Genomic DNA, 18,531 nt, shown 5'->3' with positions numbered 1-18,531 from the left:
AAAGATGGAAGACCCAAATGTAAGGTTTGTGTGTGTGTGTGTGGATGGGGGGGGGGGGGGGGGGGGGGGTCTCTTCTCCCATCAACATCAGAGCTTCAGAATCCTTTTCATCCAGACAAGAAGACAAGTTCACTTTCGTCATGTCACCTTTCTAATATTTGCCCCTTTTTACCCACACAAACGTAAAGAACCCTTTCCGGGGGCAGGCGACCACCCCCGGATGCAGAGGTGAGGACCACGTGCAGGTCCACGGGTACTATAGCAACGGGCCGGCATGTAGTACACGCACGTCAGAAGCTCAACACCCCCACAAAGGAGGACGCGCCCTGCCGAACTTCTCATCATGACCACAATAATAAACATTATAATAAACAGTATTATCTCGGCCAAATATCTGATGGACCTCCAGCAGGAAATAAATGGCAGTAGATCAGGTGTACCTAAAGTTGTGACCAATGGAGTAGGTGGTTCGGTAAACACAAATGAGTCCTTCTCCTGGGGTTCACCTCTGGGTTTCTTCCTATAATCACAAGTGATTGTTAGAAGCGGTTTTCCAGAATGATCCGCCCCCCCCCCCCCCACGATGAGTCCACCGAGCCGAGTCCAACTAAAGGCTAGAAAAGACGGCAGGGCGTGTTTGAAGGGCCTCGCCTCCGTGAGCTTCTTTTATTGCTGATTTATTGCATTCTTACTGTGTTTACAACTGAAGCATCGTGGGAACAAACGTTTCAAAGGAAGACAAGCAGACGGCGAAGATGTGTCCTAGTTGAGATCTTAGGGGTCGCCACAGCAAAGCAATGGCCTCCATCCAAGCCGTCTTCTGCATCTTCTACATCACTGTGCTGTGGTCATACGTTCCACACAAGGACATGCACCACTGACAAGATGCATGGTGTTTGGACCATCAACCTGCACGTCTTCTTAAAGGCACATTCACACCATGGCCTTCAAAGTGGCATCCAGTCACACTTCTTCAATACAACATCTTATCTCTTAACTTATCTTCAATGTGGCTTGGAGCTGGTCCTTGTTGAAGACAAGTGACTGGATGCTACCTTGTGGGGGGGGGGGGGGGGGGTATATGCTGAACAAACACTACCAACGTTACTCAAATAAAATAATACACTGGCTTGGATTGGATCACGTCAGGCTGGGTTCCATTCCTCTGGCCTTCAGTTGGCACAGCGTGTACAAATAAAGCTGCAGCAACTAGCAGTACTAACAGGTAACAGCATGCAAGTACTATACACGTGTACTATGCCAGCTGATCATACAACATACTGTGCGGCTTAGTTTTCATTTTAAAGCTATGTCTACTTACATGCTAGTAAGTTACATCCAGCAAAGCTAAATAATTCCTCCATTTGGTGGCAGTGGATCAATCAAACCCACATTTGTGGTTCTTCCAGAGAACCCTGGCCAGGCTGTCATTAGTACCTGCAGGCAGAAGATGACAATGACTGACACGACTGCGGACATGGAGGATGCACCTCGACCGGAGAGACGTGAAAAGCACCTGTAGTAATTGGGCTTGAAGGGGCCGTTCTTGTTGAGGCCCATGTACTTGGCCTGCTCATCAGACAGCTCCGTCAAGTGAGCATCAAAGTTTGGAAGGTGGAGGCTGGCCACATACTCATCTGGAGGGAAGACGCAGTGTGGAAAGCTCAGGCTCCCCTTGGAGACACCGCCCAGGCACGGAATGGTCATTTGTCCACTACTTACCCATTTTCTTGGGCAGGAGATACACATCCTGCTTGTAACGCCCCTCTGGAGCATTGAACAACTCGATCAGGGCCAGGGCCTGAAGACAACACCACAAGGCTGGGACCCGCCTACACCATAGTGCACGGACGTGGACACGGCGAGCGCAGAGCTACTGACCTGAGTTGTAGCAGTGATGGACAACACGAACGTAGGCACAGTGGAGCAGCTCAGATTCAGGAGGCGACCCTGAGAGGGAACGCAACGCTCATTCGGGCAGCAAGCCGATAGCCGTGACCTCGAGACATGCTATGGACATATGACACGCAAGGACTCACCTCTGCGAGCATCACCACTCTCTTTCCATCAGGCCAGATGATGTGGTCCACCTGCGAGCGCACCCTCTCCCAGGTCAGCTCGGGGCTGCGCAGACTCGCCTGAGGAGGACAAAAGTCCATCTGTTGGATGGATCCATTTGGACATTGAGAACGTAGGACAGGCTGACATACCACGTCGATCTCCGTGTTGGAATGTCCCATGTTGCAGACCACGCAGCCGTTCTTCATGCGGTCCAGCTGTTCTCTGGTGACAACATTCTTGTTGCCTAGTCCGTGGGGCGGGAATAACAGAATACAAAGCCTTCAATCATCTTGTCATGTCGTTCACTGCTGAGGCAGTTCACACTTTCCACGCCACGATGGCACTGGTGGCCACGATGGCACTGGTGGCCACGGTGGCCACGGTGGCCTGGAGATGCTATGCTGCAAAGCACTGCAGTTCATACTGCTACCACACGGGGGTGCTGGTTTCCTTTCTAGGATGGTCTCATGTAATACTCATCCTGACACTCCAGAGTAGGACAAAGATACTATGAATACAAGTATACTGCATTTGAAAAGCTGTACTGCATTATGACGATATATGTCATTACATTAGTGTTTACTTCTGACAATGATTTCCTTTATGTGTGATGATGATGATGATGATATCCTGGTATGACGAAGGAAACACTTAGTGAGGGGACTGCACTATTTTGGAATGTTGCCCATCATTCGTTGCCTGTGTAGCATTATAGAGTGTGCATACAGGGAGCGTCTTTCCTGCATGCGTGCAAATTACAAACTGACCAATGTCTGGAGTTGCTAATATCCTCTCCCACCACAATAGGCATCATATGTCCCCTTTAAGGCCTGTATTGGAATCGCAAAGCGCTAACATTTCAAACCGCGTTTGAACGATGACATCCCTGGAGTGATGTCACAGCACGGAGGGACTAAATAGTACACTACACGGTGCCTTTGCCGGACATGACGTTATGTGAGGTTCCACACCAGTGCAGGTGATGACCACGTCCATTTGCCGGATGACCTCACTCAGCTTGACCACCCTGAAGCCATCCATGCTGTTGGGGTACACAGATATGCATCCATGAGTTCAAGAGCGGCCAACACTCCAAACATAGGAGGACATCATGTGGAGTATGCAGAGAACCAGTAGAGCACATGAACTGGTATAACAGCATTGAGCATCACCCACCAGGCCTGCAGGGCACAGATGGGGTCGATCTCTGTGATGCACACGATGGCGCCGAGGGCCTTGAGAGCAGTGCAGCAGCCTTTCCCAACCTACAGGACGGAAAAGACTGCAGTTTGTGGAATACCAGCTGACGCGCACATGAAGGAGATGAACGGAACCGCTCACCTCTCCGTAGCCACAAACCACCACCTGTTTGCCACCAAACATGATATCGGTGGTCCTCTTCAATCTGGCAGGGACGAGCAAGACCACACGCGTTCACAATGAAAACCTCAACAAAGTAGCGACGGGATGGATCCCGCTCACCCGTCCAGGATGGACTCACGGCAGCAGTACAGGTTGTCGAATTTCTGCTTGGTGACCGAGTCGTTGACGTTCATGGCAGGGACACACAGCTTGCTGGCCTTGGAGAGCTGGTACAGTCTGGGAGCACAGTTGGGAACGTGAGCACACATCCAGGCTCGGCAGTGATCTTACTCACAGGTGCAGTCAGGAATGAGTCATTAAGCTAAAGCTAAAACTCTTTGAAACAAACTCACTTCCTGTCCGTGAGCCACTCCTCTCATCTGGTGAACACATTTATAGCAACACACCCCAGCACAACTCTTATTCACGTCTTCAACGGCTGATTTACTGTGATTATTTAGTAGTAGTAGTAGTAGTAGTAGTAGTAGTAGTAGTAGTTGTACAAGCAAGCCCACAGTTGACCCGCCAGACGTGGGCCACAATCCAGAACAATCTAGTACACAAGAGAACTTTTTTAACGGCCTTTGAGACCACAAAAAGGTCCAGTTCTTTCCAGCCCTCATCAGTCTAAAATAGGAGCTACTGCATTTCCAAAAAACTCACCTATGAACTCCAGTCACACTCTCCTCGACAATGCCCCGGACTTTCTTGAACACACTGGGGTACTTCTTGTAAACCCAGTGTGTTAAGTCCCCGCCGTCATCCAAGATCTAAGTAGGACAGATCAGAGATTCTAATCACGTTCCACTTCAAGTCCGAGGAGAGCAACCAGGTTTACCATGTTGGCCTGCCAGGACTCGGTGCTGACACAGCGATCGATGCACCACCAGAAGTCATCCTCGGACTCCCCCTTCCAAGCAAACACAGGAACCCCTGGGACAGAAGACGCATTGCAGACAGCGAGGAAGCCAAGACGAGAACAAGAGAAGCAGCTGAGCATCACGTCCAACATTCACTACTGGATTACTTCTGGACGTCCCGTAGACGACCTTAACGGCCTTCACGTTGCAGTCTTTCCCAGACGTTCCTTCGTTTGCTTTGGCCCACCCAAAACAATTTGGCAATCGAGAGCATTCAATCTGGCTAACTGGCTAACTGGCTAACTGGCTACCTGGCTACCTGGCTAACTGGCTACCTGGCTACCTGGCTACCTGGCTACCTGGCTAACTGGCTACCTGGCTAACTGGCTAACTGGCTACCTGGCTAACTGGCTAACTGGCTACCTGGCTACCTGGCTACCTGGCTACCTGGCTACCTGGCTAACTGGCTAACTGGCTACCTGGCTAACTGGCTAACTGGCTAACTGGCTAACTGGCTACCTGGCTACCTGGCTAACTTCCATTTCTTACCACCAAATCTGAACTTCTTACGAAGAGAAAGGCCAAAGAGATTTTGTTCATGCAACAAAGCTCTCGATTTCAGACGTATCCTCATATACGCATCGACATCAAGTCCAGGACATTTTTCTTACCCAGCTCAGCGAGAGCAGCAGCCACCTCGTTCTGGGTGGAGTAGATGTTGCAGGCAGTCCAGCGGCACTGGGCCCCCAGAGCTACGAGGGTCTCAATCAATACCTGACGGTCAACAATGGCGCGTGTTGATAAATCATGCAAGGAATGGCCGCCAACACGACAAAGTTAGTGAAGAGGAAGTGTGGACATACTGCTGTCTGCGCTGTGATGTGAGTGCAGCCTACGACTTTAGCCCCCGCCAGCGGCTTCTCCCCCTGGGCTCTCTTCCGCAAGGAAATGAGCGCTGACATGTCTGGGGAGCAAATACAGCGAGTGCATGAACGTGGCCATGGGGCAAAGAGGCAGCCATTGCCCAGTCCAATGGAACGCTATGGAAAAGCCAAACTCTTGTCCAGCAGGTAAAACATGGAAGTGGTGGAGCAGCAATGTTAGCAGCAGTAAGTCAGTAAGTCCAATCAATCTAATCAGTCTATAGAAGACATTTCACAGACCAAAGGTCACAGTGCTTCACAATCACAGGAAACATTTGAACAGTAAAACAGGGAAAACAGACAGTTTGAGCCCAAGCAGGAGGCTTTAAGAAATGAAAAACATTCAAGTTGGGTTTGAAAGCATCAACATAATTCCAATGCCTCGGAGCTTACCAGCTCACCGATGTCTGGAGTTGTTAATAGCCCCCCCCCCCCATCAGACGTTCTACTTGAGTTGTTTTTAAACACCGCTAACTGAACCCGCACTGATCAATGTTGAAATTGTGTTTTAGAAATCCTGGAAATGACAAGAAAAACAATCACCTTTGTCGTATGCTAAATGTTAGCAGCGCCACGTACCTTGCTCTGCAATTTCAATTTCACGGCGGCCAAACTCGGCCTGCTTGATGTTCTTCACACAAAAGTCGCTGCTGCCGTGGGTGTTGACCTGGGTTTTGTCTCGAGGAGAGGTTTCGTCATCGGAGCTGTCAGTGTAGGAAGCAGCTGGGGAACGCCAATTAGTCATTAGCCATTAGTCGTCACGAAGGAAAAGTGTGTGTGATTGAACGTCCAATGTGTGCACAGTACGTGATGGTGATTTACAGAGAAGACAACACGGCTAAACACACATCAGGCTCACTGCTGGCTCTTTGAGCAGAAGGTGGACTGACCACCAGGCCGATCAGCATTTAGTGGTCACTAAACCATCAGTCTGAAGATGCATCGTACCTGAGCTGTAGCTGTCCGTGGAAGACTGCGAGATAGAGCGAGACAAGGAGCGGCGACCCGCCTTGGTCGGGTATTTGCTGAATTCCTGTTTATCCTCAGCGTTGGCAAACTGGATCTAGAAAGAACCAGAACCAACCAGTCAATCTACAGTCAAGTAGCAGGTTATCAAGAGTCACCACAACAACAAATGTGACGGACCATAATTCTGTTCTCCTGCACAAAGATCCCCAGGACTTCGGGGATGTTTTCATTTGCTTTGGAATGTTGTCAAATTTCCTTCTTCTCCTATTTTACCTGTCCATAGAACGTGTTTGGACTCCAAACTACCAAGCAGGGCAGGAGAGTTGACACAACAGACATCACGCAGACGATAAATCTGGGTGCATACAAATGGGGGGGGGACTGACCCGCACCGAAAACAATCATAAGATAAAGCTTACGTGAAAAATGCAATATGATAGCTTTCCCCACTTTGGGGTGAAGTACTGTAGCACGGTTGCAGGAGTGAAAACGCTGGTACCCTACAGGATTGTGGACTCATAAGAAACACAAAGTATGACCGAATGTAAGACAGAGCCGAGGAGGACTCAGCATGCCTCCTGTTTTCTCTAACTCCACCGAGCTAAGTCAGCTTCGCATCACTTTGGCCTCCTGAGGACTGAGCCCAGACTTTAGTTTCTCCTTGTCCTGGATTAGCCAGTACAGTGGAAGAGTCTCTATGAAGGTACGCTCAAAACTCCCTCAGGGTGACCCTGACAATATGGAAGACATATTTTATAAGAACATGAGAACAAATGTCTCATGGCCTCTGAGCTTTGAGGAATAAATGTGAGTGGGTAGCCGCTGACGGATTCGTGGTGACTCACCCTTTCTCCCCCGTGAACATGTGTGTGTGCCATCTCGCCGCTTTCTGTGCCGGTGTGTCCTCTGTTTGATGCTACGAGGTGTCCCTGATGCTACCACCCCCGAACACTCCCAGGCAGAGCGAGGGGGAGGTTCCCAGGCATTATCCTGACTTCTAATGGCCAACCTGCAGAGGGAGCGACTTTGCTCTCCCCGGGTCTGCCCTTGACGACCAGCCGCTAAAGTCCTGTATAGGGAGGATGTTATTTCAGGTGGAATGAATGGGTGAAGGCCCAGTGGTTAGTGCACAGGCCTCACAGCTAGGAGACCCGGGTTCAATTCCCCCGTCGGCCATCTCTGTGTGGAGTTTGCATGTTCTCCCCGTGCATGCGTGGCTTTTCTCCGGGTACTCCGCTTTCCTCCCCCATTCCAAAAACATGCTAGGTTAATTAGCCACTCCAGGTTGCCCATAGGTATGAATGTTGAATGAATGAATGAATGAAATAGGTGGATGTGATCAAACGTGTCACAGGCAGACCTCCTCCTGATCTGGACTCCTAGTCAAAAAGGGGATTGTCAGATAGCAGGCTAGCCTTCCGCGGCATCGATAAACAAGCCATCCAATTCCATCTGACAGCTAAAAATAGCTTTGAGTGGCTCGGTCAGGTCACAGACTTAAGCTGAGGTGTGACCGTGTAAGAGCTCAATCAGGCGATGTTCAGACACCGCTAGTGCTCTACGGCGCCATCAGATCCAAACCACAGTCTTGGATCAAAGTTGTCTACTTCGTCATCCTTCAGTCTGCCAAGGGGCGCTTTAGAACCCGTGCACGGTGGATTACACGCTGTTGGAAAACAAGCCAGGTCTATGTAGCCATCCTACACAGCTATGTGACCTTTGGGGGAAATGTACAGCAAGTAAGACCTTCACCAACAAACTGGAGGTACATCGTGAAAAAGGAAGAACCTAGTCGCTATAGATGTGTTATATTTCCCATGTTATAGCGACTTTCATAGTTAAATGTTGATTACGTCCCACACAGTGCTTCACTTGTGTGGAGGCTGGCAGTAAGGAGCAGTCCATCACTTATGAGGACTCGTGGAGTGACCTGTGTAGCATCTGATGACATTAGCAGTTGCTACCTGAGGGTCAGAAGACAATACATGTCCATACATGTCCATTCTGTCAATCATGAAAATGGTGATGCACGAGCAAATACACGGCCAGTCTCTTCCCACTAGGGGGTATTGTGTAACTGCCAGGGTAGATGGACAGGAGCGTGGAGGAGGTGCTCATCGACTCATGCACCCACCCACACACTTGCACAGTTTGATGTTTTTATTCCTGCAACGCATAGCCCTTGATGTGACGATACCACGTTGTCAGCAGACGTCTTCGTCTTTCTCTGACGTATTTTGTGTATCGACAGTAGTATTTCTTTCTCGCATGGACTTGCTTTACACAAGCGGGTAGCTCAGTTTGACACCGCGCTCTCACATTTATTCAAAACAAAGCGCTTTGTGTTGAGGAGCGCACGTTCCGACCATCCAATATGTTTTCAGGCAGACTTCACGCTGCGGCTCACAGTCCACATATTATGGACTGGGACTTGAACAAATATGTCCGTCTATGCACGCCATTCCTGGGAAAGTACGTACATTCCACTCGTATAAAGATTTGTCCAACTATAAACAAACATCAACGTTAAGATGAACTCATCCATCTTCTACTGCTTATCCGTGTTCGCTACGTGGGGGCAGCCGCCCAAGCAGGGAGGCCCAGACCGCCCAGACTCTCCAACATGTCCTGGGTCTTCCCTGAGACCTTCCACTGGTTGGACGTCCCGTTTCTTCTTAAAAAGGGAGCCCACCACCCCGGTCTGCCAATCCAGAGGTACCCCCCCCCCGATGTCCACACGATGCTGCAGTGTCAACAAAGACACTGTCACCAAGGGGGGGTGGAAACATGGTCCAATGTTGGCAGTCACCATAAGGGTCTTTTAGCTACTCTTTGTCTGATCATGGCATAAAAGCCCCCGACGTAGGTGGCGTAGTGGTCAATATACAGTACTTTGTCACCTAAGCAGTACATAATGTGGAAATATTTCACTGGTTACACAAACGTCCAATGAATGGAGGGCCCTTCTTTGGGGGATTTGGGCTAGAACCAATACTTGATATTTGACTAAAGGTGACCACTGGAGACAAAGGTCACAGCCGGATTTCTTTATTTCCTTTACGTGCTCACTAAAACAAATGAGACAGCTTTTGTCTTCCATCCCTGAGAGGTTTAAAAAGCCTTTTGAAAAGGCCTTGGTCTGTCACTTGGTCGCTAGACTGCATCAGGAAGTCATCACAACATGACAAAGGTCATTCAGTCAAACTTCGGTTTTCAAATGTCCCCGTTTCGTACGACTTGTTTTTTGACAACAATCTGGTACAATATGGCCTGTCACCAAGTGTTGTATTACAGTACACCCTTGCTAGCTTGATAGCGTTGCCTCGCTATTTGGCCACCTCTTGCAAGACTGACTTTCCACATTCATACAACGGCACCCTGTAGGGCCCCCTCAATTGAAGGTTCCACAAACGAGTCAGCTTGCCAATGGTCGGGTACCGTCAGGGACTCGAGTGCCCAAAGAAAGAATCCCACGTGTTGGTGACTCGTCTTGCCGTGTGTCTTTAATGCAACACGTACCATTCTCTCCCGGGTCCGCCGCCCCTCCACGTCGCCATCACTGCTAGTTCTTTGCTAACTAACACAATTACATCACAGCTGCAAAATAACCCCCCATGGGGCCCTTTGGAATGGATTCATAAGAAAAAGCGGGCTTACCAGCAGACGACACTGCCATATGGCACCTGAGATTTGGGCGGCTTACTTTGCATTTGGTGCTTATACTGTATGTACTAGCGTACTACTATGTATTAGCTGCTCTTACTGCATAAAGACATCCACGTGCATACAGTAAGTACTACATCAGTATTTCAAACCGGAACATATTCTTCCCAAAATGGCTTTATTTCTGATGGATAGCTTGTGGCCAAAGGGAAATGGTGAATAAAGAAGATATAATAATGGATGATCCATGACATGGCTGCCTGGCTCAAGGACAGCACGTCTCCATCACCGCTCTGAGGTGCAGGATGCTGAGCATGCACATGATGATGACAGCATCTCGTCGTGGGTACCATTAGCTTGTCCACAAAGTGTCAGTGTCATAAAGCGACACTTTGAAACGGCCAGGAAGGAAGACGGACGACGTCTTGGAGTTGGAAACACGTGATCATGACTGCAGCACAATGCGTACCAAGTGGGATTAGCCCCACCGCCCCCATCGTGCCTTGCTTGATGGCGGGGAGGTTGCACTAACCTTCTTGACGGATTTCAGCGTGGGGACTGCGGTGAAGGCTGCAGAAGGCATTTCCCCGACGTTCATGTTTACGTCGCTGCTGTTCTTGCTCACGGTCATGGCCGAATATTTCTCCGCGACGTTCTCGGTTTCCTTGACATATTTGGTGCCTTGCTTGACCTCCACCTTGCCGTCCACCGCCGACTCGGTCATTGCATCCAGGTAGCAGCGTCCCGTTACTGTGGGAGCCTCGACTGGGGTGACCCGATTCCGCCGCTCGCCACTGAAACGACGACAAGCAGCGACTATTGGTCAATCTCGTATGGAATATTCGGTTGTTTAATGTCTTTTGGACTTGCTAAGTGTACGTTGGGGCAACACCGGATCGCTACTGCGGCTGCTCGGCTGTCATCCACAGGCAGCATCTCTGACGGGAGGGGCGGTGCGTGGACCCGGTCACCTTAGCGTTCTGGCTGTGGGAGGGCGGGGCTTACCATCGCCTGCCTCTGCGGAGGGAAACGTGCCGGTCAGGACCACAAAATGGAAGAAAAAGTCAGCGTTTGAGTTACTTGTACATACCAGCTATCGACCGAATCCCACGGCTAAACACAATACCTTTATGGCGCCCTCCCCGCCAAAGGAACTTCCGCATTAGTCCCACCTTCTTCTCCACGATTGGTCAATTGCGCAGAGCCGCCTCCAAATCCTCTGATTGACAGCACAGCCACAATCAACTGGAACCAAATACCTCCAGAAAACCACACTCGGGCGTAATACTCGCATATTTGTCCCATTTCGATTCTAGGAAAGTAAAACGCTGCTGGTAATACTTAAACGTAGCCTTTCACACATTACATATGCATTTAGAAAATACTATTCAACACACGATGTGGTCACAAATGGTTTAATTAGCTGAGGTGTCCAACCACTAGTGTTTCCGTGTGTGTGTGTGTGTGTGTGTGTGTATGAAATCAGTCATGGTTGTACGTATAAAAACATTTGCATCCACTCATGGGTTGAAAGACACCATTGTAAGTATTAACTACAATTCCTGGCCACAAAAAGGTCACCAGCAGCAGTCCACTAAGCAAATACTGGATATTTACTGGGTGGGTGAAAGACGTTTTTGGCCTAAATGATGCTGCGTTTACCTTCTCCTCCGTTCTCATCCTGTTTCATTACTGGCATGCAGCAAGCGTGAGATAACACGTAAGGAGATTCCTGAAACTATCCATTGCATAATTAGCAGGTGGAAAAGATCCCAGGGAAGGAAAGTCGGGCAGCGGTCCTAACGTCCTGTCATCAGTACAAGAGAATGTGTGCCGTGTTTGTGTGACTTTTTTGGGCCAGGAAGTAAATAAGGATAGAAGAACTTTACCGCCAAGAATTAGACTGTATAAAATGGGTTTAAAAATGTTAAAATTAGTTGTAAGTACAATTTGGGATAAAAACAACCAATATACAAGATTCTTACAACAGTATCACATTTCAAATGTTTTGCTCAGTTGATGTCAGGTTATTCCACACGGAACATGGGTGGAAGAAAAAAAAAAGTCCAAAGTACAGAACATGACATAAATGATATGATACAAATTCAACACTGATGCATAATCAAGTTAATGAGTCTCTGAGAAAAAATGTTGTACCATTTCCAATTCTCCTGCCATTGAATGAAAGCATATCCGTGTCTAACTTCACGTAATTCCGTATGGAAGGCCCCAGTTCAACACGTGAAAATAAATAGCTGCTTGGACCAAGGAAGCATTTGTCAATATGAGGCCGACTGACGAGAGATTTCCATGACAGGGCTGGCCTGCTGCCCGGAAGACCAGAAGAAGCAAAGATGTGACAGATGGGATGAAGGCAGAGCAGAGGTCACAAAAAGAAGTGATGATGCTGGGGAGAGATGCTATGAGACCCGGATCATCTGAGCCACCGTCTCGTCGGCGGCGGCTTGCACCGCTTCCTGCTGTTGCTGTGGGAGAAAAAGGATTGATAAAAATAGAAACAGGCTGATGGATAAAACACTGATTTCATCACTGATCTTACCTGGGCCAGTGCCAAGGCCATTTCTTCCTTTTCCTTGGGTGAAAAGAAACGGCCACCGTCTCCTCGCTTGCGCTGCATGGCATGGCGGTGGCGAGATTCGTGAAGGTATTTCTGAAACATAGGATAGCGAAGCACCGGTGACCATTACGTCATTCATGACCGTCATTCATGACCGTCATTCATGACCGTCATTCATGACCGTCATTCATGACCACGCTCTGCTGATTGTTCATAGTCTGGCACGATGACGAATGAACCTCACTTACCCTCCTTTCTTTGGGGATCTTGCCCTCAGCCTCCAGTTTGGCTCTGGCCTGTCTTCGCTTCAGGATACGATGGTACTGCTTGGCGTTTACATACAGGGGCTCTTCTTCAAGCATCTCAGCTCCTGGTAGAGGGATACGCTGCATTGTGGGAACTCCACCGCCTCCAGGCACCATCTGATTTGAAACCCAGACCAATACATCGTCGTTAGTTCCGATGCCAGGGAAGGCAGCAGTCGTGTGCACTGACTGATAAGCAGTCAGAGACCGTAAACACTCCCGACCTCCACAGGTTGAAACGGCCATAAACGTGTGAATGGAAGCTAGCAGGGTTAGCTTGTGTGCTAGTGTGTGCCATCGATGACGTGGATTTGAGCTTGTATTTTACGGCTTTAATGTAAGGAAGGTTTAACAGCTCCTAAGTGAAAAAATGTGAGAAGTAGATTTTTGATGCTCTGTGAGCACACCCACGCCTCCTGAGTGATTAAGTGAGGAACAAGATGACAAGAACAAGATGTTGGGTACCTCTGCACCGGGTCTTACCATGACCATTCCACCTGCATTGACCATGTTGCCAGAGACGGGCAGGGTGACGGTCACAGTGCCCTGGCTATTGGTCGTGTTAGTGTTGGCACCTCCTGCCTGTACGATCTGAGCACCTGCCAAGCTAGCTGCCGGAATTGTGATCATTCCTGACAAGTACACATCTTCATTAACAGGACAGCTCAACAGCATTGAGTTATGAAGGTACGAGTGGAGTTTACCCTGCTGCAGGACGGTACCATCTGCATTGACAGGCTGGTAGACGATGGTCTGTCCATCAGCCGTCTGTGCAACCTGCTGGCCCTGCACACTGATCTGCTGACCCTGGAAGACCGGAGGTCAAAATAAATAGAGCAAGTCATTTTAGACTTGAAAGGGTGTTGGCTCATATTTAATACCTGGTTCTGTCCGGCTGTGATGGCTGCCTGGGGTTGCTGGATGATGATCTGCTGGGGCTGACCCTGCTGGCCTTGGAGCTGGAGGGTCTGACCACCTTGCAATTGGATCTGACCTGGCTGCACCAGCTGAATCTACACAATGGCGCACACAGACGGAATTCCAATCACGCAAACAACTCCCTTTTTGCCAAATGCACACAATCCAATCGTGTGTTTACAACCGTGGCCTGGAATATCGACAAGCATCGTGATCACAAATCATCTACAGAGTGAGCTTCATGCCTCACCTGTTGTAGTCCCTGAGCTCCAGACACAGGAACCTGCATAATGGTTTGACCCTGACCCCCTGACATGGCTTGCACCATGATGGGTTGTCCGGATGACGTGATGAGTTGCCCACCGCTGACCTGGACCATCAGAGGTTGCCCTTGAACCTACAGAGAAGGACAACTGTCACAGCAGCACGGCAAGTGGAAGGGCAGCTTTCGACGAGAGCAGAACAAAGATGCGGAATAAACGAGGGACAATGATTATTTGCAACATTTTTTCCGGAGAATAAATGCTTCTCCTCTTCTGATCACCTGCTTGCATCTAAGAAATGAAATATAAAACACCTTGGCTTGGAATAAAAAAGACACCAAATGGGATTTAAAAGGGGACCTATGATGCCTTCCCCCCTTTTCTGACCTACAACTGTAGTACCAATGTAATATTCCGGTGTTGAACCATTCTGACCTACAACTGTAGTACCAATGTAGTATTCCGGTGTTGAACCATTCTGACCTACAACTGTAGTACCAATGTAATATTCCGGTGTTGAATCATTATGACCTAGAACTGTAGTACCAATGTATGTAGTATTAAGTACAGTAGTAGTAGTAGTAGTTAACCATACCAAAGTTTGGATGGGAGCCCTGAAAGAAGTTTGGGATGGCTCAAAATGCTGGGTTTCATAAGGCGTGGTAAACCTGCCCCTTTGTGATGTCACAGAGGGGCTGACTTCCTTAGATGGTTCACAGTTAGGAGGCACTTTGGGTGGGCATGCATGGAGGCGGGCCGTATGTGGAATAAATGAAAACAGCGTTTTGGCAGGAAGTACAAATCTAGGGAAATCCAGCTGGAATAGGTGCAGATTCTGGAAGATCTAAAGAGTTTTCTGTGCGGGTTATTGTGTGTAGCTGCTCTATAGGAGACCACAACTCAGTACAAAGGGTGGAAAAATGAGCATAATAGGTCCCCTTTCATGGTTAGCCGGTCTTTTTATGAACAAGCATAATGGCTATCATAAACATTCACTTCTTTTTAGGGGTGTCAGGAGATTAAAAGACGACAACATTTCTCATTTAGAAAAAGGGCAGTTGTGTGATGAATGAATGAACCACACAATAAATGAAAATGAAGTCGGTAATTTTGCCAGCTGCATGCATATCTGTTTTCCTCTTTCTGGCCTCTAGACAGGCAGGAAGAAGGACCCTTGGGTGCGTTTGCTCTATGAAGTCTTGAATGAAGTGAACCCTGTCAGCCATACATTCCCATCGTCTCTGGGAGGTTGGCGCGGAAGACCGGAGACAAGGTTAAATTAATGGGTGTGTATTATTCATTACAGTCCAAAAAAAAGACACTGCAGATTGCACTAAAGTTATGCACATTTGAAGTACCATCACGGGACAAACTCCCACAGGATGACAAGAAGTCATTATCTAGAACAGAAACGATGACCAGCCTGCGTTGGTGATGAGAAAAGTCAGGTTTAAATGTTACCTGGATATATTATGCCTATCCACCATTACAGTGTTTACAGAAATGTATACCCCATGTGCTTAAAGAAGTAAAGGGGTCAGTCTTTCATACATACGCATTATTGCTCTCTTTTGAGTAATATTCCTTGATCAAGGTTAAGACTGTCCGTGCCGAGTCAGCAGCATGCACTTCAGACGATGTAAAACATGCTGGGGGCGAGAGCATGAGGCAAACAGCACACAGACGGTACATAAACATAAAACAAATCCAGCACTGGTTGTAGCATGCAAAAAATGCATATTGGCTAGGGCTGGGCGATATGGACCAAAACTAATATCCCCATATATTTAGCTAGAATAGCCATATACCATATATCTTGATCTGAATTTAGACAAACGTCAAAGCCAAATTTGTGTGTATATGTAAACAATCTTATACAAAAATAGTGGTTGAAATGAAATAGTATATTCTTTTTTATTAAATATAGAAAACGTTAATATGATGTTCAATCTTCAGTGCAACCATGCTGCACTCACGCTAGTCTCTCTGCAGCAGTGTTAGCGGCGTTAGCGCTTCCATCTCACGTTCCCCATGACAACGGACGGTAAACATGCTTGATAGCGTCTTTACACAGAAACATTTATACCGTCCTTTTCGCTGTTGACTCCCGCTATGCAGCCTCTCCTCCTCCATGTCTCATAGGATATCCCCATCATGTTGCGTAGAGAGGGGTGCTCAAAGCTAACAGCTGCTCCCAAGTGTAAACAATGGAGCAAGCGGCCAGCTACAAAGGTAACGAGATGAACATCCATAGGTGCACACTTGCTAGAGGGGTCGCTATGGCACAAAAACAATAAGGAAGTAATAAAAAAGCACTATTAAACAAACACTGAAAATGCTGCAGGGGACACAAAGCTGCCATAACATATCTTGAAATATCAAATCCAGGCTATATCCATATGAATCATATACTTGTTTTTGATATTGTGTTTAAAATGGATATGAATATTTGGCAACATGGATATATCGCCCAGCCCTAATACCGGCTGACAACAAGGTCATGACACCACCACAGGGCGGCAAATACACCACTACCTGGAGTGTCTGCACCTGCTGGCCTGAGGCCGTCACCACTGGTGATTCTGTTTGCAGCTGCACAGCCGTCACTGTGCCCTGAGTCTGCAGGCAACAGGTAAGGCAGGATCATGAAATCTCACAGAAATAGCTGGCAGAGAAAACACTGATTTGTCATGTTTGGGCACCTGAGAGCTTCAAGGAAGAAGGATGAATTGTCAAGTACTATTAACACAGGTTGTAGTGTGAGTATTCAGATGTAAAAGAGTTAACCTGAGCTCACCTGCTGTTGGATCTGTCCATTGGCCGTTTGTACTACAATCTGCTCTCCTGTAGCCGTGGTGGCAGCGGTGTACTGCTCCATAGCTGCTTATCCAATGCTTTGCTGTGGGGCAAAATAGGTATTTAGGTATAACCAGAAGGTTAGCCTAGCAACATTTCTGACATTCCCATTCTGCCGGTGCTAGGTTCGGCGATGGGCCAAAAATGGCAGCAACACACCAACCAAGCGGCAGGATACGTCTGTGTTCATCCATTGCAACTTGCCCTGCCCTCAACCACGGACAGTGTGTGATGGTGCTCGCTGGTTTGGTTGAAACCCTACTGGCTACCACGTATAGACGTATAGCGTTGTCTTATGGAAGCAGTGTTGAATAGAAGCTCATGCTGTGGAAATGTATTAGGGCTGCAATGACTACTTGAATAATTGGACTACCTTGAGCCATCGCTAACGTCACCAACGTACTTACATCACCCAGTCAGACAACAACGAAAGAAGCAGAGTTTTGAAGACGCGCGAGAATGACAATAAGAAAATAACAGCAAGTTGAACACTGAGGTGCATCTGATGATGACTCCATGCGGGGTTTCGTTCAGCGACAGGGAGAGAGACCATTGCTCGCCCTGCCAACAAGCCCCACCCTGACGAAGGGCCACAAGGGTGGGGGTGGCCAAAGTGCGGCCCAGGGGCCATCGGCGGACTATGGCTCATTTGTCATTGCATAGCTGCAGAAATTCAATAACATTTAAACAACAGCAAATATGGTAAAAACAGAGCAAAAGGATGCCATGCAATGTTGATGGCAGCCACCAATAATAACACAAAGGTTGGTAAAGCCAAAGCTTTAAAAAAAAGCTTATTTTTTTATTTCAAAAAATTCTACTAAGTAAATCCATGATAAATATAAAAGATCTTAAATAGTACTATAAATGTATGCCTCACTGAGTGTAATGTGTTCAACTAGAGGTGTTTTCATTTGGCACGGCAAAAAGCCGTGTGAAGAATATTTGCTGTAGTTCTTGTACAATGTATTTTTTGTACTGTATTTCTTGAATTCTTAAACAGAATCGATTTAAAATCCCTCAAGTATTGAGATATTTTGACAACGGGGTTGATTGAGAAAAGGATGACTGCATGGCGCTGAAGCTAAATAAAGTGCAAGCCAGTAGCACCAGTTAAGGTGCCCCGTAAGGGAGAAATGCGAATGAATTCCCCCCGATAATGTACTGGTTGCGTCCAGTAGTCCTTGGTACTTCGTTGGAAGCCGCCGAAGGTTGCTAAATGTTAGCCTTGTCCGTATTCTCTTTGTTTGAGCTTCAACACGCTAGCTAAGCATGCTAGCTAGACGTTAGCTGGGCGACGAGAAGCTGTTCCTCCGCACGACCGGCAACGCTAACTAGTCTCCGGGTCAAGCGTGGGTAAACAGCGGTGGTCAAAACTGTGTCATTTGATTTTGTGCACTTAGCGGGGTTAGTAATTTGGTTGGTCCGCAGCAAACCAATCCGTGCTGACAACTACCAACGCCTTCAATTGGGTCTGCCTTACCGTGTAGTCGCTGTCCGGTTCCCCTCTGATTGGCTCCAGTGCAGCTCGCTAAAGCCCAATCAACAAAGTGAGCGAACAAAATGGCGCAAATGAAAGAACTGCGCTCGGGGGGAGGTGCTCAGCGACTCCTTGACACATGACGAGCATACATTGGCTGTGTCTGCATCCTCAAAGTGCGCAATTGTAGGCTGCATGACGTCATAGTGCCGCGCGAAGGCTCATCCAAATGCGACCTACAAATGTGTCCTCCTTCTCCGTTGGGAAGAAGTCTGCATTCCCGCCAACCTTCG

General features: G+C 48.0%; 2 protein-coding genes across 11 annotated transcripts; both read right to left on the bottom strand.

Moving 5' to 3' along the window:
• Positions 1–636: 636 nt before the first annotated feature.
• Positions 637–10,993, bottom strand: LOC131137125 (S-adenosylhomocysteine hydrolase-like protein 1). 3 transcript variants are annotated; one of them, XM_058084702.1, is made up of 18 exons: positions 10,929–10,993; positions 10,371–10,855; positions 6,155–6,269; positions 5,786–5,929; positions 5,147–5,247; positions 4,955–5,057; positions 4,262–4,356; positions 4,087–4,193; positions 3,544–3,660; positions 3,403–3,466; positions 3,238–3,326; positions 3,033–3,103; positions 2,211–2,305; positions 2,040–2,138; positions 1,882–1,950; positions 1,723–1,801; positions 1,517–1,637; positions 637–1,437 (listed from the first exon to the last, which is right to left on the bottom strand). In XM_058084702.1, exons 2-18 carry the CDS (start codon positions 10,560–10,562, stop codon positions 1,431–1,433), a joined length of 1,668 nt encoding a protein of 555 aa, XP_057940685.1. In that variant the 5' UTR covers positions 10,563–10,855; positions 10,929–10,993; the 3' UTR covers positions 637–1,430. The 3 variants fall into 3 exon arrangements, with proteins under 3 accessions (XP_057940685.1, XP_057940686.1, XP_057940688.1); XM_058084703.1 differs by lacking the exons at positions 10,371–10,855; positions 10,929–10,993 and adding an exon at positions 7,021–7,145; XM_058084705.1 differs by lacking the exons at positions 10,371–10,855; positions 10,929–10,993 and adding an exon at positions 6,353–6,494.
• A 255-nt stretch (positions 10,994–11,248) lies between these two features.
• On the bottom strand, positions 11,249–18,480 carry LOC131137509 (nuclear transcription factor Y subunit alpha-like). 8 transcript variants are annotated; one of them, XM_058085552.1, is made up of 10 exons: positions 18,242–18,480; positions 16,700–16,801; positions 16,435–16,521; positions 13,890–14,036; positions 13,603–13,734; positions 13,426–13,528; positions 13,187–13,353; positions 12,665–12,838; positions 12,399–12,509; positions 11,249–12,324 (listed from the first exon to the last, which is right to left on the bottom strand). In XM_058085552.1, the coding sequence occupies exons 2-10, from the start codon at positions 16,778–16,780 to the stop codon at positions 12,259–12,261; spliced, it is 1,068 nt and encodes a 355-aa protein (XP_057941535.1). In that variant the 5' UTR covers positions 16,781–16,801; positions 18,242–18,480; the 3' UTR covers positions 11,249–12,258. The 8 variants fall into 8 exon arrangements, with proteins under 8 accessions (XP_057941535.1, XP_057941533.1, XP_057941534.1 ...); XM_058085553.1 differs by having other exon boundaries at positions 11,252–12,324; positions 13,205–13,353; positions 18,242–18,471; XM_058085554.1 differs by having other exon boundaries at positions 11,252–12,324; positions 13,205–13,353; positions 16,438–16,521; positions 18,242–18,471.
• Between the last annotated feature and the right edge of the window lie 51 nt (positions 18,481–18,531).

This window comes from Doryrhamphus excisus, chromosome 10 (assembly GCF_030265055.1).
Source record: "Doryrhamphus excisus isolate RoL2022-K1 chromosome 10, RoL_Dexc_1.0, whole genome shotgun sequence".
Lineage (NCBI taxonomy): Eukaryota > Metazoa > Chordata > Actinopteri > Syngnathiformes > Syngnathidae > Doryrhamphus > Doryrhamphus excisus.
This window is presented reverse-complemented; position numbering and strand designations above follow the sequence as displayed.

Excerpts from the sequence above, each read along its gene's own strand:
- LOC131137125 (XM_058084702.1), bottom strand. The coding sequence starts at position 10,562 with ATGACCGAGTCGGCGGTGGACGGCAAGGTGGAGGTCAAGCAAGGCACC. Across the intron at positions 4,357-4,954 it reads TGCTGCTCTCGCTGAGCTGG|GGGTTCCTGTGTTTGCTTGG; the intron begins GTAAGAAAAATG and ends CTTCTGTCCCAG. Across the intron at positions 3,327-3,402 it reads TGGTTTGTGGCTACGGAGAG|GTTGGGAAAGGCTGCTGCAC; the intron begins GTGAGCGGTTCC and ends TCCGTCCTGTAG.
- LOC131137509 (XM_058085550.1), bottom strand. The coding sequence starts at position 16,780 with ATGGAGCAGTACACCGCTGCCACCACGGCTACAGGAGAGCAGATTGTA. Across the intron at positions 16,522-16,699 it reads ATGGACAGATCCAACAGCAG|ACTCAGGGCACAGTGACGGC; the intron begins GTGAGCTCAGGT and ends TGTTGCCTGCAG. Across the intron at positions 12,325-12,398 it reads TGGCCTTGGCACTGGCCCAG|CAACAGCAGGAAGCGGTGCA; the intron begins GTAAGATCAGTG and ends TTTCTCCCACAG.